The sequence below is a fragment of the Falco punctatus genome, assembly GCF_963210335.1.
Source record: "Falco punctatus genome assembly, chromosome: 1".
NCBI lineage: Eukaryota > Metazoa > Chordata > Aves > Falconiformes > Falconidae > Falco > Falco punctatus.
Genome location: NC_137580.1, coordinates 77,722,457 through 77,743,773, shown reverse-complemented (window position 1 = coordinate 77,743,773; position 21,317 = coordinate 77,722,457). Strand labels below are relative to the sequence as shown.

Genomic DNA, 21,317 nt, shown 5'->3' with positions numbered 1-21,317 from the left:
GTTGTACAAACCTGTGTGCCAGAAGGAAGGGGCAGCCCAGTGCAAGGTTGCTTATCCACTGCTGCAGTTCTTTCTCTCCTTTGTAGCATCCTCCTATCATTTCTGTCTTGGAGACACCAGTATAGTTGAAAGATCTTTTTATCATTTGTGTTCTGTTTCAAGGTTACACACCTAGCCTGCATTCAGGATCATTTTGATCATTTAGGCTCAGATAGTATATCGCATTACAGCTTTATAAATATAGTAATCATATTGATTGATCTAAGCAAAAAATTTTGAATTATTCTAATTAATTTTAATCAATGTAATAATACATGCTGCCAATAGAAGTCATGTTATCTACTGATTGTTCATAGTAAGACTTCCTAATGGGAAAAACATCCTAAGCAACAAGATAGCCCATACCTGGCATCATGCTTTCTAAACCATCTTATTAAATATAATTTTAAAACTAATTCTCCTACGAAAATTTAAAACATGCCCCAGTGCAAGATTATTAAAATAACATGTTCTGTACACAATATTTCTTTGTGTGATAGATATTCTGTATTATTAAATCCATGGCTCCTTGCTTTGTGCCATTAGCACAGAATAGGAAGTTTTTGTGCATTGCTGTTTCTTGGCAGAGGTACTCAGACTTGGAGCTCTGTAGCTTACTAAAGTTAATGAATAAAAATGGATTTGTACTTAAACTCTTAACAGTGCATAGCAAGGTTTTAGCATGTTATAAAATCTAAAATTATAGCAGAATATGTGAGCAGCATTAATGAAATGATAGAGCTTTTACTGAAAAGTAGGGGTCTTGACTTTGATGATTAAATAAGACTTTAGACCTGCAAGTACTTGCTAGTTACTATGAAAATTAGTTTTCCTCCCTCAGAAATAAATTCTATTTTCATTCCTGTTTTTCCAGTTTACATGGGCATTTAAAAATAAATTATGTTCTGTTTGGTTATGTTAGCATGATAAGAAGGGTGGCAATGTAGACCAAATAGACTGACAGAATAGATGGTCCTTTTAGCAGATACTTTCAGAGCTGGAACCTAAGCTTCCTGCTCCTAAAACGTATTTTATAACCACTACTCTACCACGTAATAAGTAGGCATTAGTGGCACTGCTGCTTGCTATAAATTCAGACATCAAAACCTTTACTTTGTAGCAGTCCATATTCTATTGGTGTGTTCAGAATGAGAAGGGCATGCCTTCCAGGTTGGACCTGCATCCCACGCTTTGGGATCCTGGCTAGTGTCAGTGGGATTCAGCTGCTCGTGCTGTTTCACAGGTGGCACAGCAACAAAACTGAAGGCATGCCAGGAACTTTTTGGGGTTAAATAGGGGTGTGTTCAGGCTCTGGCTAGCCATAGAGCAGGAACTGACTGAAATGCCCAGTTCTTCCTGGATCTGGACCTGGCTTGCTGGATGATGTCTGGTTTTCAGAATGAAAGCATGATGTTGTAATGTACTTACACTGTTTTCTCCTCCAGTAATTTTAATCTTTCTTGCTTTCTATAGACTAACTGGAAGCAGTAAATCAAATATATGTCAGTATTTTTTATTGGCAGGTTTGTTCATTGTCATCAGTTATATACACAGAAGAGCAGAGAAGGCAAAAAGCTAAAATCTCATATCCATTCATCAAGGAAAATGTGTTTCCTTTCGTTTACTTGTCTTGGGGAAGATACAGAACATTATAAAAAAATCAATTTGTTATTAGAAAGATAAAAATCAGTGTGATCTTTCGTGAGAGATTCATAGGTAAAATGGGGTTAGTCTTACCTCATTTTAAAACCCTGTAGTTTTTGGGGAATTTTTATACCATTCATGGGGGTCCCCATAAGCAAAAAAAAAAAAAAATATGCAGGTAAGCACAAAATGCATTTGGGGAACTATTCCATAACTGTTTGAAATGCCAAACCAAAACCCTTATCATAATTAAGAAATGTAATGCTTTCTTGAGGTTACAGCCCATTCCATACGGTGTCGTTGAGCACAGAGGGTGTCCACACTCTTTCTCTGCTTGTGTTTAGGCTTCTGTGCTTCCATTTTAAAGGTTGTAGAAATCTAATTACCGAGTATTTCTGATGGGACTTGAATCGAGCGGTGATGAGCACCTTTGGAAAACTGATGACAATTCTGGAGTGACCTGGGGGAATTGGCAGATGCTGCAGGAGAGATTAACAAGGTCATGGCTGTGTGGTGCTTAGTCAGTTGTTGAGCTCTGGCAGTCTCTGTGCTATAGTAGATGAAAAGAATGCACAGACTGAGATTGGTCACGTCAATGGACTTGACCAGCACAGTGGAGATATTTTGCATCAGAGCAAGGATGAAGGCTAAGGATTTTGCTGCCTTTTTTTTTTCCTGAGTACATTGTACCTGTGGTGGTTGGCAAAGTGAGCATCAGTGTCAGTTGAATGTTCAGCTTAAATTCCAGATACTATTTTGGTCTGTGGCTTTCCAGATGGACCCCAGTTTGAGGATGAGGAGTGGGGCTTTGTTGTCAATGCCAGGTGTTGTTCAAGGACATGCTGTTAAGTCCTCAGGCAAACGGTTCCTGTTCTTGAAGTCAATGTTTATGCCTCTAGGACTAAAGCAAGTAGATCTGAAGCTTAATTCCTGTTTCTGTATGTTAAACCTGCCATACCAGGGAGATGGGCAGTGATCATGCATGTTGAGACGGACAGATGAAAATCCAGAGAAGTAATATATTTACTAAAACTCTTCAGGTTTGGTGTCAGCATTGTCTGCACTGCCTTAGGCAGTTAGGAGGTAAAGATCATTGGTTTTTGTTTTATAGACTGTTTTCTTGCCAGCCAGGGGAATAAGCGAGGGCACTGAATTGAAGACCTCTGACGCATGTCTCTGGTATCTCAGGGGATAATCTCACCGTTACACCCAAGGGACTCTTGAAGAGTATCAACTACTAGGAATTTCACTTCCAGTATTCCTACAGTCTCATTTTACTGACTGCATGCCACCAGCACAGGCTGCACCTCTCCTTCCCTGTGGCCATGGACCTGCCATGAAGGTCTGGCGTAGCAGACACTTTCACAGTACTGGTGGCCAGCTGTTCCAGTAGCACTTGGCTTGCAGCGTTCCTCTGGTAAGGGTCTGCCATCAGGCATTGCTGTACCTACGCAAACAGGCCCTTCTGTCCTTCAGTCCTTTCATTGGAAGGATGTACGCTTTGTGTCGGTGGTGTCTGCAGGACGGGGCTGTGCTTACACCATTCAGCAGCAGCATAACTCTCCTGTTGAACTGTTTCCTTTCATTTTCCTGGTAGGTTCCCTCTGTCTGTATCCACCTGTTTTGTCCTGCCTTACATTTTGATGATGAATATTTTGGAGTAGTGGAGTATGTTGTTATTTACCCTACATTCTGATTTTCCTTAAAACCGACTGCTGGTAATTAACATGCTTTTCACGATAGCGGTACAACTGAAAGAATTAAACACGCTTTTTATGCACAAAATAAACTGTCTCATGCTCTGACACTGAGTCCCCCAAACAGATTTTATAAGCTATGAAAGCTGTGTCTTGGTTAGCTGCAATCCAATCAAGTAAACTTGACAAAATATGTGGTATGGGAGCAATTCTTAAGCCATGAAAAATTGATTTAATATTTTTTTGTCTCATTTAATTGCCATCGGAGATGACCGCAGTCATGAGTTATGTGGCCAAACTGCCTGCTCTTTCCCATTGTAGTCTACTTTATTCTGTCAATCTGAAAGCCATAAAATTAATTATGGTAACCCACATGTGAAACTCAGCATTGCAAAGCAGTCAGATTTAAGGCTGCATACTGTGAATCCTACAAATGGTCTTTATATAGGTCCTGAATTTTTGATCCGCACAGTTAATAAGATTGTATTTTCTGATGTGGTTTTGAGTGCACAAGCAATGTCTCCCATTTTGCATATGAAATAAAATATTTGCTCTGCTTTTCAAAATATTCAGTTGTAAAACAGGATGCAATATATATAATGCCTAGGAAAGAAAATAAAAAAGCTGAATCTATAGACAGGAACTTTATTTTAATCTGTTCAAATGATAGGATGACACACCTAAATACATGTTTGAGGATTTAAGCACTGGAAATAATAAAAAATAAATAAAAAAAAAACCCAACAACAAAAAACAGGGGACTTTTCTCATAAAATAGCTTAGTGTTTAAAACAATCTGGGCATCAGGAGGTGATATAATTCTCTAAAATCTTGTTTACTATTATTTGATTGGTAACACTGTTTTCCTGCCCATAAAATATGGGGACATACTGCCCGTTGCTGTGAGTTGTCATCATTCCACTGACGTGAATGCAACCAACCGAGGATCTGCCAAATGTTTGCTTTCTATAAGCTCTAAAATCTTTCCTTCCTCAACAATATGGTTCTATTCCCTCCTATTTAGAGGTATTGCCAGCATTTTTTTCTCCTTCAAACTTGCACATGTGTTACAGGATTAAGGTGTACATCTAAGGTGAGGTTCATTAGTGAACACTAAGGTGAGTGTACACTTAAGATGTACACTCAGGTGTACATCACATAAGATGAGGTTAATTACACAGTGGTTCCCTTTATTTTCTTTGAGATGAACCCCTCTTTACGAATGCACATAGAAAGGTTATTTCTGCACTTCCAACACTGTTTAATTTTCTTTATCTTTTTACACCCTTTGGTGTCTGCCAGTTTCCACCATTTATTCTCCTCATGCCCTGATCTGTCTGAGCATCACATAGATGGGTCGATCAGCCTTTTTTAATTGTTCTCTGTAATGTTTCTCTAGGTCCCCCTTTTCCTTCTCCTGAGAGGATGTCTGCATTCTGAGCATTTATTACTCTATTGGCAGTGTGAACAGGACAGAAGAAACTTAATTTTTCTCTGACAGATTTGCAGTTTACACAGTGTGCAAGCAGAATAAAGGGTGTGGGGGACAGAAATCATGACTGATGGGAGAGGTCCAGCCAGTAGCTGTCCATACCGTGACTTCTCTTGGCTTTTAAAAATGTTTCTTGGGGAAATACTTCATCCTGTCGGTACTTACTGCCAAGTTTATACTCCTTAACAAGGTCTTCAACTTAGTGTATTGAAAACATACTTAGTGAAAGAAAAGCCCTGTGAGCATAACCCTTCCTTCTATTTCTTTTCTCCTGGATTCCAGTCTCATATCCAGCCTGTCAGAACAGAGGTGTTACAGATTTGGTACTCCCTTGCTTCCCACATCTCCAAGGCACATAAATCCTTTCAGCCCTGTCAGCTCTGTGATACCGCTGATGTACAACACCCTTGATCAATCCACTGTGAAAATTCCTGCTGCTGTCTTCATTTCCTCATTTGGACTGCTGTAATTCACAGCTCTCGGGCACTTAACTGCAATGCTCCGTAGGGTTGGTCATGGCACGGTATGCTATCGTAACCTGATGTGTTTGGGACAGTGACTACTGCGCTTTAATTTCTAAAATCTGGGATTACTTGGCCTTGTAAATGTATCAGTGTCCTGGTTTTGGCTGGGAAAATTTTCTTCTTGGTAGTGGTACGGTGCTGTGTTTTGTATTTAGTGCGAGAATCATGTTGATAACACACTGATGATTTAGTTGTTGCTAAGTAGCACTTACTCCGTCTCAATCAGGGACTTTTCAAGTTTCCCGTGCTCTGCCAGTGAGCAGGTGCACAAGAAGCCGGGAGGGAGCAGAGCCAGGACAGCTCATCCCAACTAGCCAAAGGGATGTTCTGTACCACAGAACGTGATGCTCAGTGTATAAACTGGGGGGAGTTGGCCAGGAGCTGCAGATCACTGCTTGGGACTGCCTGGGTATCAGTCAGAGGGTGGTGAGCAATTCCATCGTGCATCGCTTCTTTTTTTTTTTTTTTTCTTTTGGGTTTTATTCCTCTCTCACTCTCTCTCCTTTTCATTACAGTTCTTGTTGTTATTATATTTTATTTTAATAAGTCGTTCTTAACCCATGAGTTCTACCTTTTTCCCCATTCTCCTTCCCATCCTGCTGAGGGTGGGAGTGAGCAAGTGGCTACTTGCCAGCTGGGCTTAAACCATGAAAATCAGAAAACTTTTTTTTGTAAGCATGTTTTCACTGGATTCCTCCTTCTAAATCAGCTTGCATTGACTTGATGATCTTAAGGGTGTTTTGCAACCTGAACGATTCTATCATAATCATTAATTGCTCCTCTGACCTCAGCTGTACTGCCATTCAACCTCAGCTCTGTCTGCTACAGTAAAATTTTCATTTGCTTTTAATTCCATATTCTTCCTTCTTAAAATCAAGTGTTCCATGGTAAATGAGTAAAAAATAGACTTTCAAGTGGGTGGAAATTCAATGGATGTGAGGCACTTGAACAGGGGAAAAAACCCCAAATTTTTATAAATGCAAAAATTGATGCCACTTAGTTATGCTGCCTAAGAGATGATTAAAGTAATTGAAGTTGATCACAATTAGACCTTCAAATTAGTATTGCTTTGAACTGAAGCATTTTTATTTAAATTTGTCATTCATTATGCCTTTGCATGTGCTATTCATTGTCTGAGGACTGCATAATTTACCAAAAAGAGAACAAGTTGCTGAACATAATGGGCTAGACTTCTAACAATACCCTCGAATTTCACACCTGTAATTAATCACCCACTCTCAACTGCAGACATAAATGTTTGTATTTACACATGTACCTGTGTGCCAGGCACAGGGACACAGAACCTTTCAGTGTTGTCCTGCATTAGATTTCAGGCACAAGAAATGAAGTACTTTCTTACAAGGGCCAAGTGAATTACTGTTCCATAGCATCAGGGTGGCAGAGGACTGAGAGCATGCTACAATTAGTTTTAAATTTTTATGATAGAAATAACGAAGTACAAGGTTAGTGAAATACCTGTGGTGTAGGTTTGATTTATATACAACTGTAAAGCAATTTTAGGGCCAGGTCTTTGTTCTGCTGAAGTTGAGTGTGAATTCTGCCTTTAACTTAGCCAGAAGGAGTGGTTGGACTGGGGTCAGGAGTGGCCATGCATCCACCCCATGCTGCAGCCATGGGATACCAACTGCAAGGCATGAAGGGGTCTTGGGGGGCTCTGCAAACACGGGGCTCCCATGGAGGAACTTTCTATCTACAGCACCAGAAACTCTGGTATGATGGATGGCCTTCAGTGCTGTGAGAAACTGTTGGGGAGGGGCAAGGTGCATTGGAGTACGTGGTACAATTGCAGACACAGTGATACCTCTTCTGAAACAGCAAATCTCATTTTGTGTGGAAGAAGTGGGGAATTCCACAGGGTGCTTAAAAACAGACAACAGACCACAATGAATAAAATACTGAAATAACATGTGTGTCTTTGGGGCTATCTGTCACTTTAAAATTCTGATGGAAGTAACTGGTCTAAAGTAAGATTTAGCTTTATAATTTGCTTTGGCACTTTTTACATGGTTTCCCTTTCCCCACTGCTAGGATTTTTAGCCTTCCCAAGCCACGTTTTCATTCATTTGGTTTTAATTCAGTCTTAGTTCAGTATCTTAATGCCAAAACAATTCCTCTGTGGGCAAAGAAGTGAGTGTGTAATGAAGGCACTGACTGGTCTTTCAGGCAGTGTTTGTACTAGTGGGAGAAGCAGCCAAAGGCTGTTCTGGGACCTGAAGGCCAGATGACCTGGCACAGCTTGTGTCCATGCAGCTAAATTCATTTACATCCCCAGACCAGGATGACCTCATCCAGACTTATTACTACAAATAGACCCTGGCTTGTCCTGCTTGGCCTTTTCTGCAGTTGTGCCTAAAACCTTGCCAGACACTGATCTGTACGGGCAGTCACGTACAGACCTCCAGCTTTGCCCTGTCTGTGGCTGATGGCTGTGGGTCTCCCCGTACCAACCTGGGTCAGGTGTGTGCGGTACCTGGCACGGGTCTTCTCTGTGAACTCCCACCAGTTCTAACTCTCAGGCTTTGTGATAGTAAGGTTTCCAAAGCTGCATTAAGGTCTTCAGGCGTTGTACTTGTGCAGGTAGACTGATGGAAAAACCACAGGATTTATCATCTTCAATGAGTAAGTAGAGAATGAAATCAACTGAGGAGGAAAAAGCCTTTAAGTATCTCCAATAATGACAAATTAGAGAACTAGAAATATTGGCTCTCTTAATGTATACAAGTTTTTATGAATTGTTTTCTTCTGAGATGTTTGTATATCTAAGTGAAAGCTTTCACAATGGGACATGCAGGATAGCCAAACTCAGCACAGAACATTTTGTTGTCAGAGATTATAAGGTGATAAAATTGACGGTGCATTGTACAAAACTGTTCTATTTATCAAACACTTATTTAACCAATCCACTCTTTGTTCAAAGAGCAAGATTTTCACACTTGAGCATCCTGTTGACTTGACTGGTCAAGCTGGTGAAGCAGAACAGTTGTGTCGTGGTGCTGATGCAGCTGGGCAGCATTTATTCCTTGGCCCTGCTGGGGATGGAGGGGGTGGTGGGATGTCTCTGTCCACACAGGGCTGTGCCCACTTGAGTCTTGAAACTCCAAAGATGAAGACTCCAGCCGCTCTGAGCAGGGAGCCTCTAGTGCTGAATCATCTTCACAGTGAAAATCCTGCCTTAGGTCCAGCTCTCCAACTTCAGTGTGTGACTGCTGTTGGCTCGTCTGGGGACAGAGCCTGGCAGTGTCTTCCCGTAGCTTCCTCTTGGGCACAGGAGGGTGGCTATTAAAGCCCCTCTCAAACCTTCTCTTCTCCATCCTAAACGAGCCCAGATCCCTCAGCTTCTCCTCGTGCAGGGCACATATATATGTTATTGGCAAAACATATCACTATGGTAAGCGTTTATTAAAATATTTTAAGAGGTAGGTTGATTTCTGACTACTCCTATGTGCATAAACCCCAAAGTATTAATGTTAGAACATACCTGAAAGGTTTGGGTTTTTCCTGTATTAAAATCTAAAATCACCTGATGATTTTAAATTATCGGGTGGTGCGTGCCTTAATCGCATGTTCTGTTAAAGAGCATTGACCTCCTACTGTTTGTGTAATGCCTTGTGAGTCCTTTAAAATGCAGCTGAGGGACGGTGATGCAGCATCTTGAAAGTCGCTCCAGGTTTTCATGTCTTGTTTGGGATTTATGGCAGAATTTATGCTGCTTCAGATGTACTTAATATAGCTGAAAATAAAAGATGTTAGGCTCGTTTGTCATTCAGCAGTTACAGCTACATGTAAGACTACACAGGCGAGGTGATAAAGCCTCTCACAGCGACCTGCCGCAGCCTGTGCATGTCCTGCTTTGTGCTGTGCATGCATGTGATGGTCGTGTTTAGTTGTGTTGGTAGAGCTCTAGGTCCTTGGAGAGTGGACTGGACATCAAAAACTTCTCCATTCCTTGACTTGCATGGCTCATTGTGCCACCAGGCCCTGAAAGAGTGCTGAATTGAGCTTGGGGGAGTCTTTTAGAAAATGCATTAGGTAAGAATGTCCTGCAGCCCTTTTCTGATCTATTTATGCTGTAGTTTTCATAAGACCTACCGCAACTGGTAAAAATAACATGAAAGGAAAGTAGCTTCATGTATGGTCTACTGACATGGCTTAACATGCGTGGCTTTCCCAGTCACAGGAAGCCTACTTGATTGAGGTAATTATTGACACATAAACAGGTAATGTTATGGACAGGTCTAATCGATGTTGCATGCTTGTTGCAGTGCTTACACTGTCAGTCGTGGTCATTATTTTATGAACTGCAGGCAGACAGCTTAGGTAGCAGAATGTGTTTGTATTTATTGTGCGCATGCACATTTGCTTTTACAACACAAACAGGTAACTTCAGAACAAAGTATCTCTGATTTTTGAATGAATGAGTAATAGTTTCACTGGCTTAATTTTGCCTCTCTGTTTCCTGGCAGGTCAAGGCAACAGATGCAGATGCCGACCGGTTTGGTGAAATTGAGTATTTTCTTTATGATGGATTTCATTATTATGAAAAATCCAAAGCCTTCCAGATTGACCCACGTACTGGTCAGATCTGTGTGTCTCAAGACATTGACAGAGAAGAAGATCCAACCACTTATGATCTCTTAGTAAAAGCTACAGATGGGGTAAGTTTCATCTTTCCATGCTGCCAGATTTGTGAATGCACTTGTAAATTTGGATGTGGTGTGTACTTCTAAATGAGAATGTAATGAGTAGGTAAAAATTGCATGAATGTGCATTTCTTACCTCTACAGAACGCAGAAAGTGATACTTCGTGAACCATAAATTTTGACCCAAACTGATAACATTGGCTGTGAAATCCCCAATTACTCCTAAACAAGGTGTTGAAACCTTTCTAGGATGTGTAAGTCCCTGCTGATTTTCTTCCTCCTCTTGGAACCAGTGGACTCCAGGTTACCTCTGCTTCCTGCTTTCAAGGTGACTGCAGCAGTAATAAACTTGTGCTAGAGCTGCGTGGCTCCTGTGCATGCCAGTGACTTTCCTGGATAAATTCCTTGTCCTTTCTAGCTAGCTGATGCCATTGCTGCTGCTGTGGCTGGGTACAGCCTCCCTGCAGCGGCATGTCTGAAATTTTTCCCACTTTACAAGATCTGGTGCTTGGAAGTGGGTATTCATGGTACAGTGAGGGCAGGGTGGTAGTATGTGCCTGAAACAATCCATTTCAGATCTCTGGCAGGAAGGGCGAGGAGATGTTCATTGTGGTAGAAACACATTGAGATTTCTGGGTGTAAACACGTGGTCTATCTGGTGCCAGGTAAAAAGAAAATTTGGGTAGTGTGACCCCTGAAAAGACGAGAAGAAATTCCTGGGTTCATTTTGTTATGAAGGTATCCAAAGGCTATTTGCAATCAGAGGCCCAGAAAGAGAGCAGCTGGTACTTTTCTTAATTATTTTCAGCTTAAGTGGTGAACTGTGAGGAGGCTGAAGAAGATTACTGGTTGTCTTTGAATACTAAAATAAACATAAGGACACTATTAAAAATGTTATTCAGGCTGCATTTTACAGCACAATTTGAGCTGAAAAACATTGAAATTAAGTTGTTTCAGGCTATACAATCTTTATTTCATACTTTGAATATTAACATTGCATTAAGATACTGTCGTAGGTGTATCTGAGTTTTTAAAAATGCAATTGTGCTAGAAATACGGTATTTTTCATTAAAATGTGTGTGCTTTTTGTTACTGTACACTGAAGAAACTTAGTGAACTTAAATAGTTGCAGTTGATGCTTGGTATTGTTGCATTTTGAGAATATAGAAGTTGAGGGTATCTTTGTATGCTGTTGAATTTGGATATATGTGTAATAGCTAAGCAGTTCATCTGCTTTATTTCTTTAGCTGTCACTATTCAGTGTTTATTTCAGAGGCTACAGAAGCATTTTTTGGTATGAATGGTGCCTTTAGGAGTGTGCCTTTTCTTCCCCATAGATTTCTTTTGAGGATAAATGGTTATATAAGGATTTTTTTTGGTATGTTTTCTGACTCTATCTTATTTGAACATCTAATGATTTAAGAATGTACGTCTTTTTTGTTACGACAGCATCTGTAATCTTTACACCAGAAGTAAGTCCATGTGACCATTTTGGAATTTCTCTGATTTGTGATTTCTGTCTTCAGAATTCCTTTCTAGGCAAAATTTTGTAGCATGCACCTGAGTACAGACATCCAGGCCTCGAACAGTAAAGCAGTATTACAATGTATAACAGCAGAAAATTGTGTTCTGCTATACTTTATCACTTCAGTTTTCCTCTCACTCATGTGGTTTGAAGCTGTTTAAATGTAAAGAACATACACACATCTGGAATATCAAGATCAGTGTCACTAACAGTGTACGTGAGAGCTGAATAATAGTACTGAAATTCTGACAAGTTTCTAAGATATCTGGTCTGGTCCAGAAGATTATTTTGAAAATGTGGGGAGACAGGGAAAAAAGTTGACGTGAAGAAAGCTTGATGCATTTTTTTGGTTACGTTATTTTGAGTGATAAATCTTACATCAGAAGTTAAAGGAAAACACCCAATGCATTGAAACTATAGAGTATTTCATTTTTAAATTGGTCTTAATTTAGGATCCTTGTGTTTTCAGAAATTCAGTAATGGGGAGAGGGGATCAATTTTTTATTGCCTCGTCTGTGACAAGCAGGACTTGCTCTTTTTACTGAAAGTCAGCATTTTGTAGATCCCATTGATTTCTCTTCTAAAAATTTGCCTATCTGACACCTAAATACTAAAGCACCTAAATTCAATATTGGCTTTTTAAAATTTTCGCTAAACCTGAAGTTATGCTGAGCCACTCTGCAATTGAATTATAGTAGGCTATTTTATCTCCTGGCATTCTGCTGCTAGTTTTGATGGATTAAAGATGTTAGGTGTGGAGTTCAAAGCAGAGGCTATGATCAGGGGAGATGTGTGTGCAGAAAAGACAGAGGAAGAGTAAGGGTCACTGCTGACAAGGGGAGGGGGGGAAGAGAGATGAAAAGAAGATAACAAAGTTAATTAGAAGTGAGGAGGAAAAGAAAGTATTTTCCAGGTGGTGCTCAGTTTATCTTACAGCAAAACTATCAGTTTCCTCCACCTGTTCATGCCTACTCCATTACATGGTTTCGGAGCTTGTCGGTCACGTCTGTTACGTGTTATGCAGCAAGTGTAATGGGAGAACTGAAATTACACACAAAAGCCTGTGGAGAGGCAAGTGGAAAACAGATTCTGTTAAACTGGTGTTAAATACACATCTTGATTAAGTGGGGTTGAGGCTGATCATAATATTAGCATTGACCTTTCCAGTTGGCAGAGCTAGTTTTGGTCGCAAAGTCACTTCACATACATATTTGGTACTCCTCTTTGAAATGCTTTTATATAAAAAGAAATCATGTAGTTAGGTTTATAGAAAGGTGTTTGCACTGAATTCCACAGCATCTGCATCTAGCCCTCTCCTTTGGTCTCTGAACTGCAGCAGACAGAGCTGTTCCAGTAGTGAGGGTAACTCCTGGGATTTGTGTGCCAGCTCTGCCTGGGACACCCCCTGCTCAAACCGCACCCTTGGTCACATCAGCTATATTTATGCACTTGTGACACATCAGAAACAGCCTCAGCAGGTGTTTGAGCAGTCTTTGAATTTACAGTCAGCTGAAAATTTCTTGTAATGATATTAAAATTGTAATTTTTTTCTCTCTGGAAAAAAAATCAGATTAATAATAAAATCGATTACTAATCAAAGTATATGCATGCTTCCAAAGCAGTATAGGGGACAAAATTAGTGATTTTGTTTGTTCATTTGTTTTGAATATGTGCAAATTTGATCTGATACATTTTTAATTCTTCTGTTTGTGAAAACAAAAAAGAGCCAATGTGACTGTAGTGGACACTCCATTGTGTGTTCTTCTCTATTTTCTTGGGGGTCTCCAAACTAACCATATATGTAAATTTGTGCTTCCTTTATGTTTTGTGTTATTCTGCCTTTGAGTCTTGATGTGAATTCATTTTCATCCAGGAAACCTTTTATTTTAACAGCACACACTTCTGCTGCTGTACAGTGGCAAATTTTATTGCTCTGTATCATGCATAATTCAATCATTTTGTTTATTCATTTGCATTTTTATGATGCCTGTCACACCTCTATTTCTTTCAACCAAATCAACAGTAATGACTGTGACTGCCAAAGAAAACCTGTCGTAATCCAGGGAAATTTTAATTGGACTAATGCTAATTTAAATTCTGTCTAGTAGCATCTGCACTACCTGCTTACACACGACAGTTGTCTGGCCTTCAAAGCCAAAATCTGAGTTTTGCAGTCTTGGGGTTGGTGCACAAATAGAAGCGTACAGGAGTGTCCAGCCTTGACTCTGGGAGCAGCTGGCCCACGCAGTTTTCTTCAAAACCTGGGGAAGACTGTATGACCTATGCTTGTAAGAGCTGCTACCAGGCATGGACCAATTCCAGCAACGCACATTTCTGAAGCTAACAGGACCTTGTGCCGGTGTACCCACTCTCTTCATCGGTGTGGTGAGAAGTTTCAAAAACTGCAGAGCACAGGCAGTGTGTTCTTCCACTTTGTCCCCCACCAGTATAAGGGGTGCCACAGACCAATCTCTGTGCCCTACTGATAGTCCAGAGGTTGGGTTTGGGGGGGTTGATGCCTTTTCCCTTTGCAGAGTGGACTGCCTTGGTTTTGTTTTCTCCAAGTGAGGTTCTTGAATGCTGTGATAGGACTGCCCCTAATGGTGATTTGAAGACTGCCATTTAATGGTGTTGGGAGGTAATTAAAATTCTTATTATCTTAATAATCAACTGGAGATGAGAAGAAGCATCCTTGTGTATATCTTCAATAGGAATGTTAGATCTTCAGTTTTTCAGCTGCTACATAATCATTGCAAAAGGTAAAATACCATTGGCAGGTCTATTAGTGACCCTCTTACTGCCTTTCAGCATAGAAAAATACTTTGTTCTTCATCACTTGCTTTTTTCTAAATCGTACTGCTTGTCCAGTTTTCTCTTTTACACTGAAGCAATTGAAACACAGAGAGAAATACTCGACACAGGAAAACCTTCTGGAGAGGTTAAGGCTTTTATAAGAATTGGTGATGTCTCTCCATTTTGACAGCATTATGACTGTAAGGTGACATGTCTTTTTAGGTTTGACAAAAAAGAAGAAAAAAGAAAATATGTCTTCATGTCAGATCTTGTATATCACAGTTTAGTTTGGAACAAAAAGTTGACAGCACAGTTCATTGACAAAAACATTGGAGGCTACCAGTGGTCCAAATCTTGATGGATTCTTAATCATTTTACAGCATCAAGACGAAGAAATACAGCTATTCAAAATAGCACCTTTTCTACTTACTAAGCTAAAGAGACTCATGCCAAAGGCAGGATTAATTTTCTTTTCTTTTTTTTTTTTTTACACATGATAGAGGCATACTAATGGCTTTGGATTTTCACACAAGTTTGGTCCTGCAAAAAGTAAAGAAAACATTACTTGTGGCTATTTTGATTTGGTAGTAGTTTATGTCCTCTCTTTGTTCCACAGGGCACACAACTCTCAGGAGTCTGACAAAGAAGCCATTCTAATTGTGACTACTTGTGGCATCAAACAGCCCAACAGTCATTAAAAATACTTTAATATTTGAGAAGGGGCTTGCAAAACGAAAAAACTATGGGTTTCTGTTGCTTGTAACATGTTTTGACAAATGTGATTTTCTATCAGCAACAGACTTGTTTAAATCAGCCTTTGTATTTTGGAAGATCTATGTTGTGCTTGCTCCTGAGTAGATAAATTACATCCATGTGGTTAGAAATAAAGCAGTTTGTCCCTTCCCATTTGGGATGATAGTTAAGAATTCTGATAGCCAGAGCAAGAAATGGGCCATTACCAGTTAATATTGTACTTGAGTTGTGTGTGGGGGATACACTGCTGCTTTTGAAAAAGAAGGTTCTGTCTCCATCATAGAATTTGGTCTGTCTTCTGAGAGATTAGGTTCCCCCATATACTTAGAATTAATCAATTTCCAAAGACTTTCCAGTCTTTATGTAACTCTGTAGGATAAATATGAATTGGTTGGAGTGTGGTGTTAGGGTTTTTTTAATGTCTGTTTAGCAATAACGAAACTTGGAAGAAGTGATTTAACTTCATGAGAAGTTCTCATGAGTTTTTGCAGTTTGGTTTCATGCTGTTAGAACCATCTTTTTAGATGCTTTTTATTCTTGACCTCGCTTCTCCCTTGGCCCTCTTAGAAATGTTTCTGATTCTGTCCTAAAGTACTTGATAGCCACAGAGCATCTTCTGACAGTGAACAGAGCACATGGGCCTGCCTTTTAGCTCCTGTGCAGGGATTTCTTTCCTGTGGAAACCAAGGTATTGGGGAAGAAACTCTCTCCGAGGTGGGGTTGGCGTGTCGGTAGTGAGCCCACTAGATCTGCATGCCTCCATTTTGAGGCTGATGGTAGCACAGTACCCTGCTGCCATGGTTTAACCCCAGCCAGCAGCTAAGCACCATGCAGCTGCTTGCCCACTTCCCCCTGCTTGGTTGGGGGAGAGAACTGGAAGGGTAAAAGTGAGAGAACGGATGGTTAAAGGCAGCGTGATAGGTAAAGCAAAAGCCATGCACACAACAAGCAAAGCAGAACAAGGAATTCATTCAGCACTTCCCGTTGGCAGGCAGGTGTTCAGCCATCTCCAGGAAAGTGGGGCTCCATCACAGTAATGGTTGCTTGGGAAGACAAATGCCGTCACTCCAAATGTGCTCCCCTTCCTCCTCCTCCCAGCTTTGTATGCTGAGTGTGATGTCATATGGTCTGGAATATCCCCTTGGTCAGTTGAGGTCAGCTTGCTCATGGGGTGAGAGACAGAAAAGGCCTCGTGCTGCTCAGCAGTGACTAAAACATCCCTGTGTTATCAACATTGTTTTCAGCACAAATCCAAAACATAGCCTCATACTAGCTATCATGAAGAAAATTAACTCTGTCCCAGCCAAACCCAGCATGCCTTCACAGTCCTAGTCCCCAGGTATGTGTCCTGACTGCTGGCTGCCTCCATAGCAACGTAAGCCCTGGACACATGCCGTGCCTTATATTCTTCAGAAGAAAACCCAAGCACAGCAGGAGCATGTGGGCCAGATCTCCTTGTCTGAGAGTGAAACAGACACACGATACACAAGGTCATCTTTAATTTTCCACATACTTGAGCCTCCATGGGAATGTCACTGTCACTCAACAGAGGTGATATTACTACATGGAAGAAAAAACCCAAAACAGAACAAGGCAAAAATCCCAATGGAAATGTGGAAGAGAATGCTGGTAGTACTTTTTGGCCAAAAGTAAGTCTGAAATTGTGGACATAATAAGCAAACCCTCAGAAGTAGTTTTGGGGTGATTGTTACGCTGCAGGGCAAGCCTAAAGGAATAGTAGTCAGTCTGAATCATTGGATAGTCTCATGAAGGTCAAGTTTAAAAACAATTGACATGAACAATTAGGTTGCTGAAATATGCAACCTAGTTATTTTTTTTATATCATAGCTACTGTGACTGCAAGATGAAGTTTGGGCTAGCTCAGCATAGCTTGGCATGTGTATGCACCAACATCTGATCTGTGTCAGCAGTTTCTGTAAGTGACTGATTGGTGCAAGCACAGCATGCTGAACATGACTTTGAGCACAGTATACTTCCTCTGTGTCTTCATGTACTGCGTATAGCACATGCAGGCTATACATCACATCTTTTGCTTTGTGCCTCTATTGCACATGTCAGTGCCACAGAATTCACTGTTAGATGTGTGCAGTGGAGCTGCTTTTAAAAATGGTTGTAGTTACAGCTGTAAATTAAGTTTGGAAATACGAACCCTTCCAAACTGATGGACAGAGTCTGCAGAGAATATGAGGTAGCATCTCTAAGAAGTAAATTGCCATTTGTTTCACTCATGGCCCTGTGGGGTCTACACTTCAGCACCCTCAGAATTGTGGTTTTTTTCCAGGTTGTCACAAATTCAGTACTTTGCCATTGCAAATTGTGATTTTGCTGTAGCACAGTTTGGTAAGCCAGCTTGCAGTTGCTCCTTGGTTCTCTGGTTCCACTGCAGAGCAAGGTTGAAGGTGGTCCCCTGGCTGCCCACGTAGTATTTCAGTGGGGTCTTGGTGGGCACCTGGAGCAGGAACTTCAACTGTGTGGAGAGCAGCGCAGCAGCTGAGCTGGGGTTGTGAAGAGATGTGCCAAACCTGCGACCAAGGCCTGGCGCTTTTCCTAGCTCTTTGTGTAGGGAAAAGAAACAAAAGCAGAGTTGAGCCAAACTCCCTAGAAAGCATGGTCAGTCCTCTTTCCCTGCAAAATCACAAATGCAGTGGAAATAATTTTATGTAATTGGTTACGAATTTTGTATTGACAAATTGTTTCAGCTATGTGCTTCAGTTGAATTTACAGTGTTCCAACTCTGTACACAAAGTGAAGGTATGGGCGTGTAGACAAACACATGTACATATATATGCACACACTCACACACATATATACACAAATAAAATATGCATCTATGAACACAGACACACACTGCATGAACAGAACTGCTTGAACCTGCCAGAGTGATAAATTGAGGATAGGTCTTGCAGATAGCAGCTGACAGGTAGCTTTTGGCTGTCCTGCACTGCTCTGCTCTCAGTCTGGGTTCTTAATAGTTGAAAAAGCCGGATATTTGCTGTTATGATGGTTATACTTTTAAAAACTGGAAGATTCATAGATAGAAAGTTACTTTGTTTTACTGAAGCACTGGTCACCTGAGGGGCACGTATTTCTGGGGCAGAAAACCCTGACTTCTGTCTGTGAAGGAAAAAGTGGTGTGTAGGTGATTACAGTAAAACCAAGTGTGGTTAGACTAGCAAGGATGTGATATGTGTAGTGCTCATTAGTATTAACAAAAATAACTTTGTGTTCAGGCCTCACAATCGTAAGAAGTTGAACTTCTTTGTGTACTTAGCCCACTGGTGGTGTTCTGAGCATGTAGCTTGCCTAAATGCAGTATTTTGAGGTACTACAGATAGGGTAAGTTGGTTTTAACAGACATTTTCAATATCGTTGTAGCATGTTCTGTTTCCTAATGCTGGACTGAAGCCAGATTTGCATCATTTTATTGTGTACACTTTTAAAATTGACCTTGGTTTTTGCTTTTATCTTTCTAATTTATCCAACAGGGTGGATTGAGTGCCCAAGCTTTTGTTCGCATCGAGATAGAAGATATTAATGATAATCAACCTGTTTTTGAGCAAGCCGTGTATGTGGCGAGCATCAGTAGTCACACACAGCCAGGAACAGAGATCATCAATGTTGTTGCCACAGACAGAGATTCGGGAATATATGGCACTGTCACATATGAACTAGTCCCGGGAGAATTTTCTTCTTTTTTCACAGTGGATACATCCACAGGTACTCTGATTCAGAAAGACTATAATTATACAACATGTATTTTTGGCTTGATGATGCTTTTTTGCTTTTAGTTGGAGTCCTGTCATACAGTGGAAACATATTCTGCTGGAAAATGATTCTAGAGGAAGGAGGAGGATTTAGGTTTTATGTGAAGCATTTGCTTTCACTGGAATAAACAGGAGAATGGGAAACAGAGTACGTGCCAATGCAATACAGGACAAGCAGTATGCTGCATCCACTATTTTCAGCTATAAATCTATTCATCATTGTAGGAAATAATCAAAGCATTATTTTTTACAGTAATATCTGAATTCCTGAAATTTTTAGGTCTTACTCTTGAGGAGCAATAAACGACTTTTCAAGTTGCCCTTTTGTTTAATCTCTCTGTTTCTGTCCCAGTCTTCTTTCTGCACGCTATGCTAGAATAAGGCCCTGTTCTGCTCATAGTCTTACGATATCCAGCTGCCTTCCTGTTTGACTCAATGATTGGCTTCGTAAGTGGCTTTTTCTGCCTTTTACTTCCTGATATGATTCTTCATCCTTCTGGTTTCTGGAGAGGGGTTCAGTGAAGGAGTGATGACAAAAGCAAGAAAACAATGATGGCGAAAGGAAATCTGGGTGAAATTTTTTGATGACAGGTTGAATTTCACAGATTGAATTACTTTTCCCACGGCCATAAAGCAGCCCCTGTAGTCTGCTTTTCTAGCCTTAAAATAGTTACTAACTTCAGCTGGAAAGAACACGAGCAGCGTATCTACAAATGTCCATGGTGTCTTTCAGGGAGTGGTTAACTAAACTGCAGCTACCATTTTACTTGAGAGCCAGCCCTTGCACATGAATGTACTCTGTTCAGCAGTTTTGCTTTCTGATGGTCGTGGCACAGGGGACTATTTTATATGTTTTAAGAATTTTTTGGGGGCTGTTGCACATCTGTATGTATTAGCTGTTTGGTGTATGAAATGTCACAAGGATCTGTTCTTTCAAAATAGTGCCTATTTTCACTTTCTTACACAGTCCCCAAAATATGAACAGAAGAAACTAATCTTAGGAAGTCAGTCCGCTTGTTTTGGCTATTTCAGAATTTATTTAACAATGGACTTTTAATTGCCTGTCAAATCAGATTCTGTGGGGCATAACTGATGCCAAGAATACATAGCTCGATCAAAAATTAGGGAACTGGATCTCCACAGGCATTGAACTGGTCATTTTAACAGTGCCCCAGGCAGGCTTGTCAGGGGAGCCCCTGTGGATCATGCTAGCAGCACTGGCTTTGCAGCAGTCCTCTCTTCTGAAAGGCTTCTTCCTCGAATTGTGACCTTTTGGCCTTTTTTTCTAGTTTTGGCATATAAGTTACTATTATCTTGCAGATTCATCATGGTATTTTATCAAAGGCAGACCAAATTCAGGGTGAAGTTGCTTTAGGTCACTATTGCTGACATTTCATGATGAGAAGAGCATTTAGGTCAGAGACACTATTCCCAACGTTATAATGCTTGGAATCTGATTACACTCCTGGGCAATTCAGGACATCAAGACTGTGTCTAATTTTAACTTACTAATATTAATGGTGTGTGGGATTTTTTTTCCCTGAAGATTACATGTTTTCCTTTCATATTCTTCCACGTCTGCCTACAGTAGTGCTTATGCTCCGTCACTGGTGAACAGAATGATTTTTAAGCTCTTGGCAAAAATAAACATTAGAAACAAAACAAACATTAAAACTGCCAATTTGTCACACTGAAATCTTGCAATTGTTGCATGTTAAATAGCTGCAAAAGCTGTTCAGTGTTCAGAGGAAGATGAAACAAGTGGCTTGGTATTAGGTCACAGAGGTTTTGAGCTCTTTCTCCTTCTTGTTAGGACTGACATTTCCCAGTTTTCATTGTGATAAAGCTGTCTTCATGTGCTCTGATACATGGCCTGATTTAGATGTGGCTTTCTGAAGGGTACATGAGTGACTTTATCTAGTTGTGAGCTGTATTTTGTGAACAGAGGGCAATGGACAAGTCTGACAAGAAATAAGAATTCTTCAGGAGGTGGATCCCCAAACCCGTAAGCCAAATGATCGTAATACAGTTTTGGTCTTTGGTTTTCTGATCTTCTGGGTGTGCAGTCTGTTAGTGATGTGTTCTGCAGTTCTTCCAATTTGCAGTATGGCATATTCTGATTGGGCTGCTCTTTTGATTATTAGAGGACCTTAAAGGAGGCTCAGCAGTGGTGGTGCTGATAAAGCATTTAGAAATGAGGAATGAAAATCAGTGCATTAATCTCTTTGACTTATGTTCATTGCAGTCCTTAGCATTATACCTGTAAGTGGACAGAGATATTTTCAATACTATGAGCTTTAAGTTAATAAGTAGCTAACAGTTTGTCACATTAAAATCATATGCAAGCTGATGCTGTTCTCCGTGGCATATGTAATTTCTTTTTTATGGCATCTAGATTGTGATT

At 40.5% G+C, this 21,317-nt stretch overlaps 1 protein-coding gene across 1 annotated transcript in view; it reads left to right on the top strand.

Moving 5' to 3' along the window:
* DCHS2 (dachsous cadherin-related 2) overlaps positions 1 to 21,317 on the top strand; it is a 250,110-nt gene that overhangs the window by 38,381 nt on the left and 190,412 nt on the right. The window contains exons 2-3 of the mRNA XM_080384716.1: positions 9,881 to 10,072; positions 18,635 to 18,866. Coding sequence (XP_080240842.1) covers positions 9,881 to 10,072; positions 18,635 to 18,866 — 424 coding nt within the window. The remainder of the gene's footprint in view (positions 1 to 9,880; positions 10,073 to 18,634; positions 18,867 to 21,317) is intronic.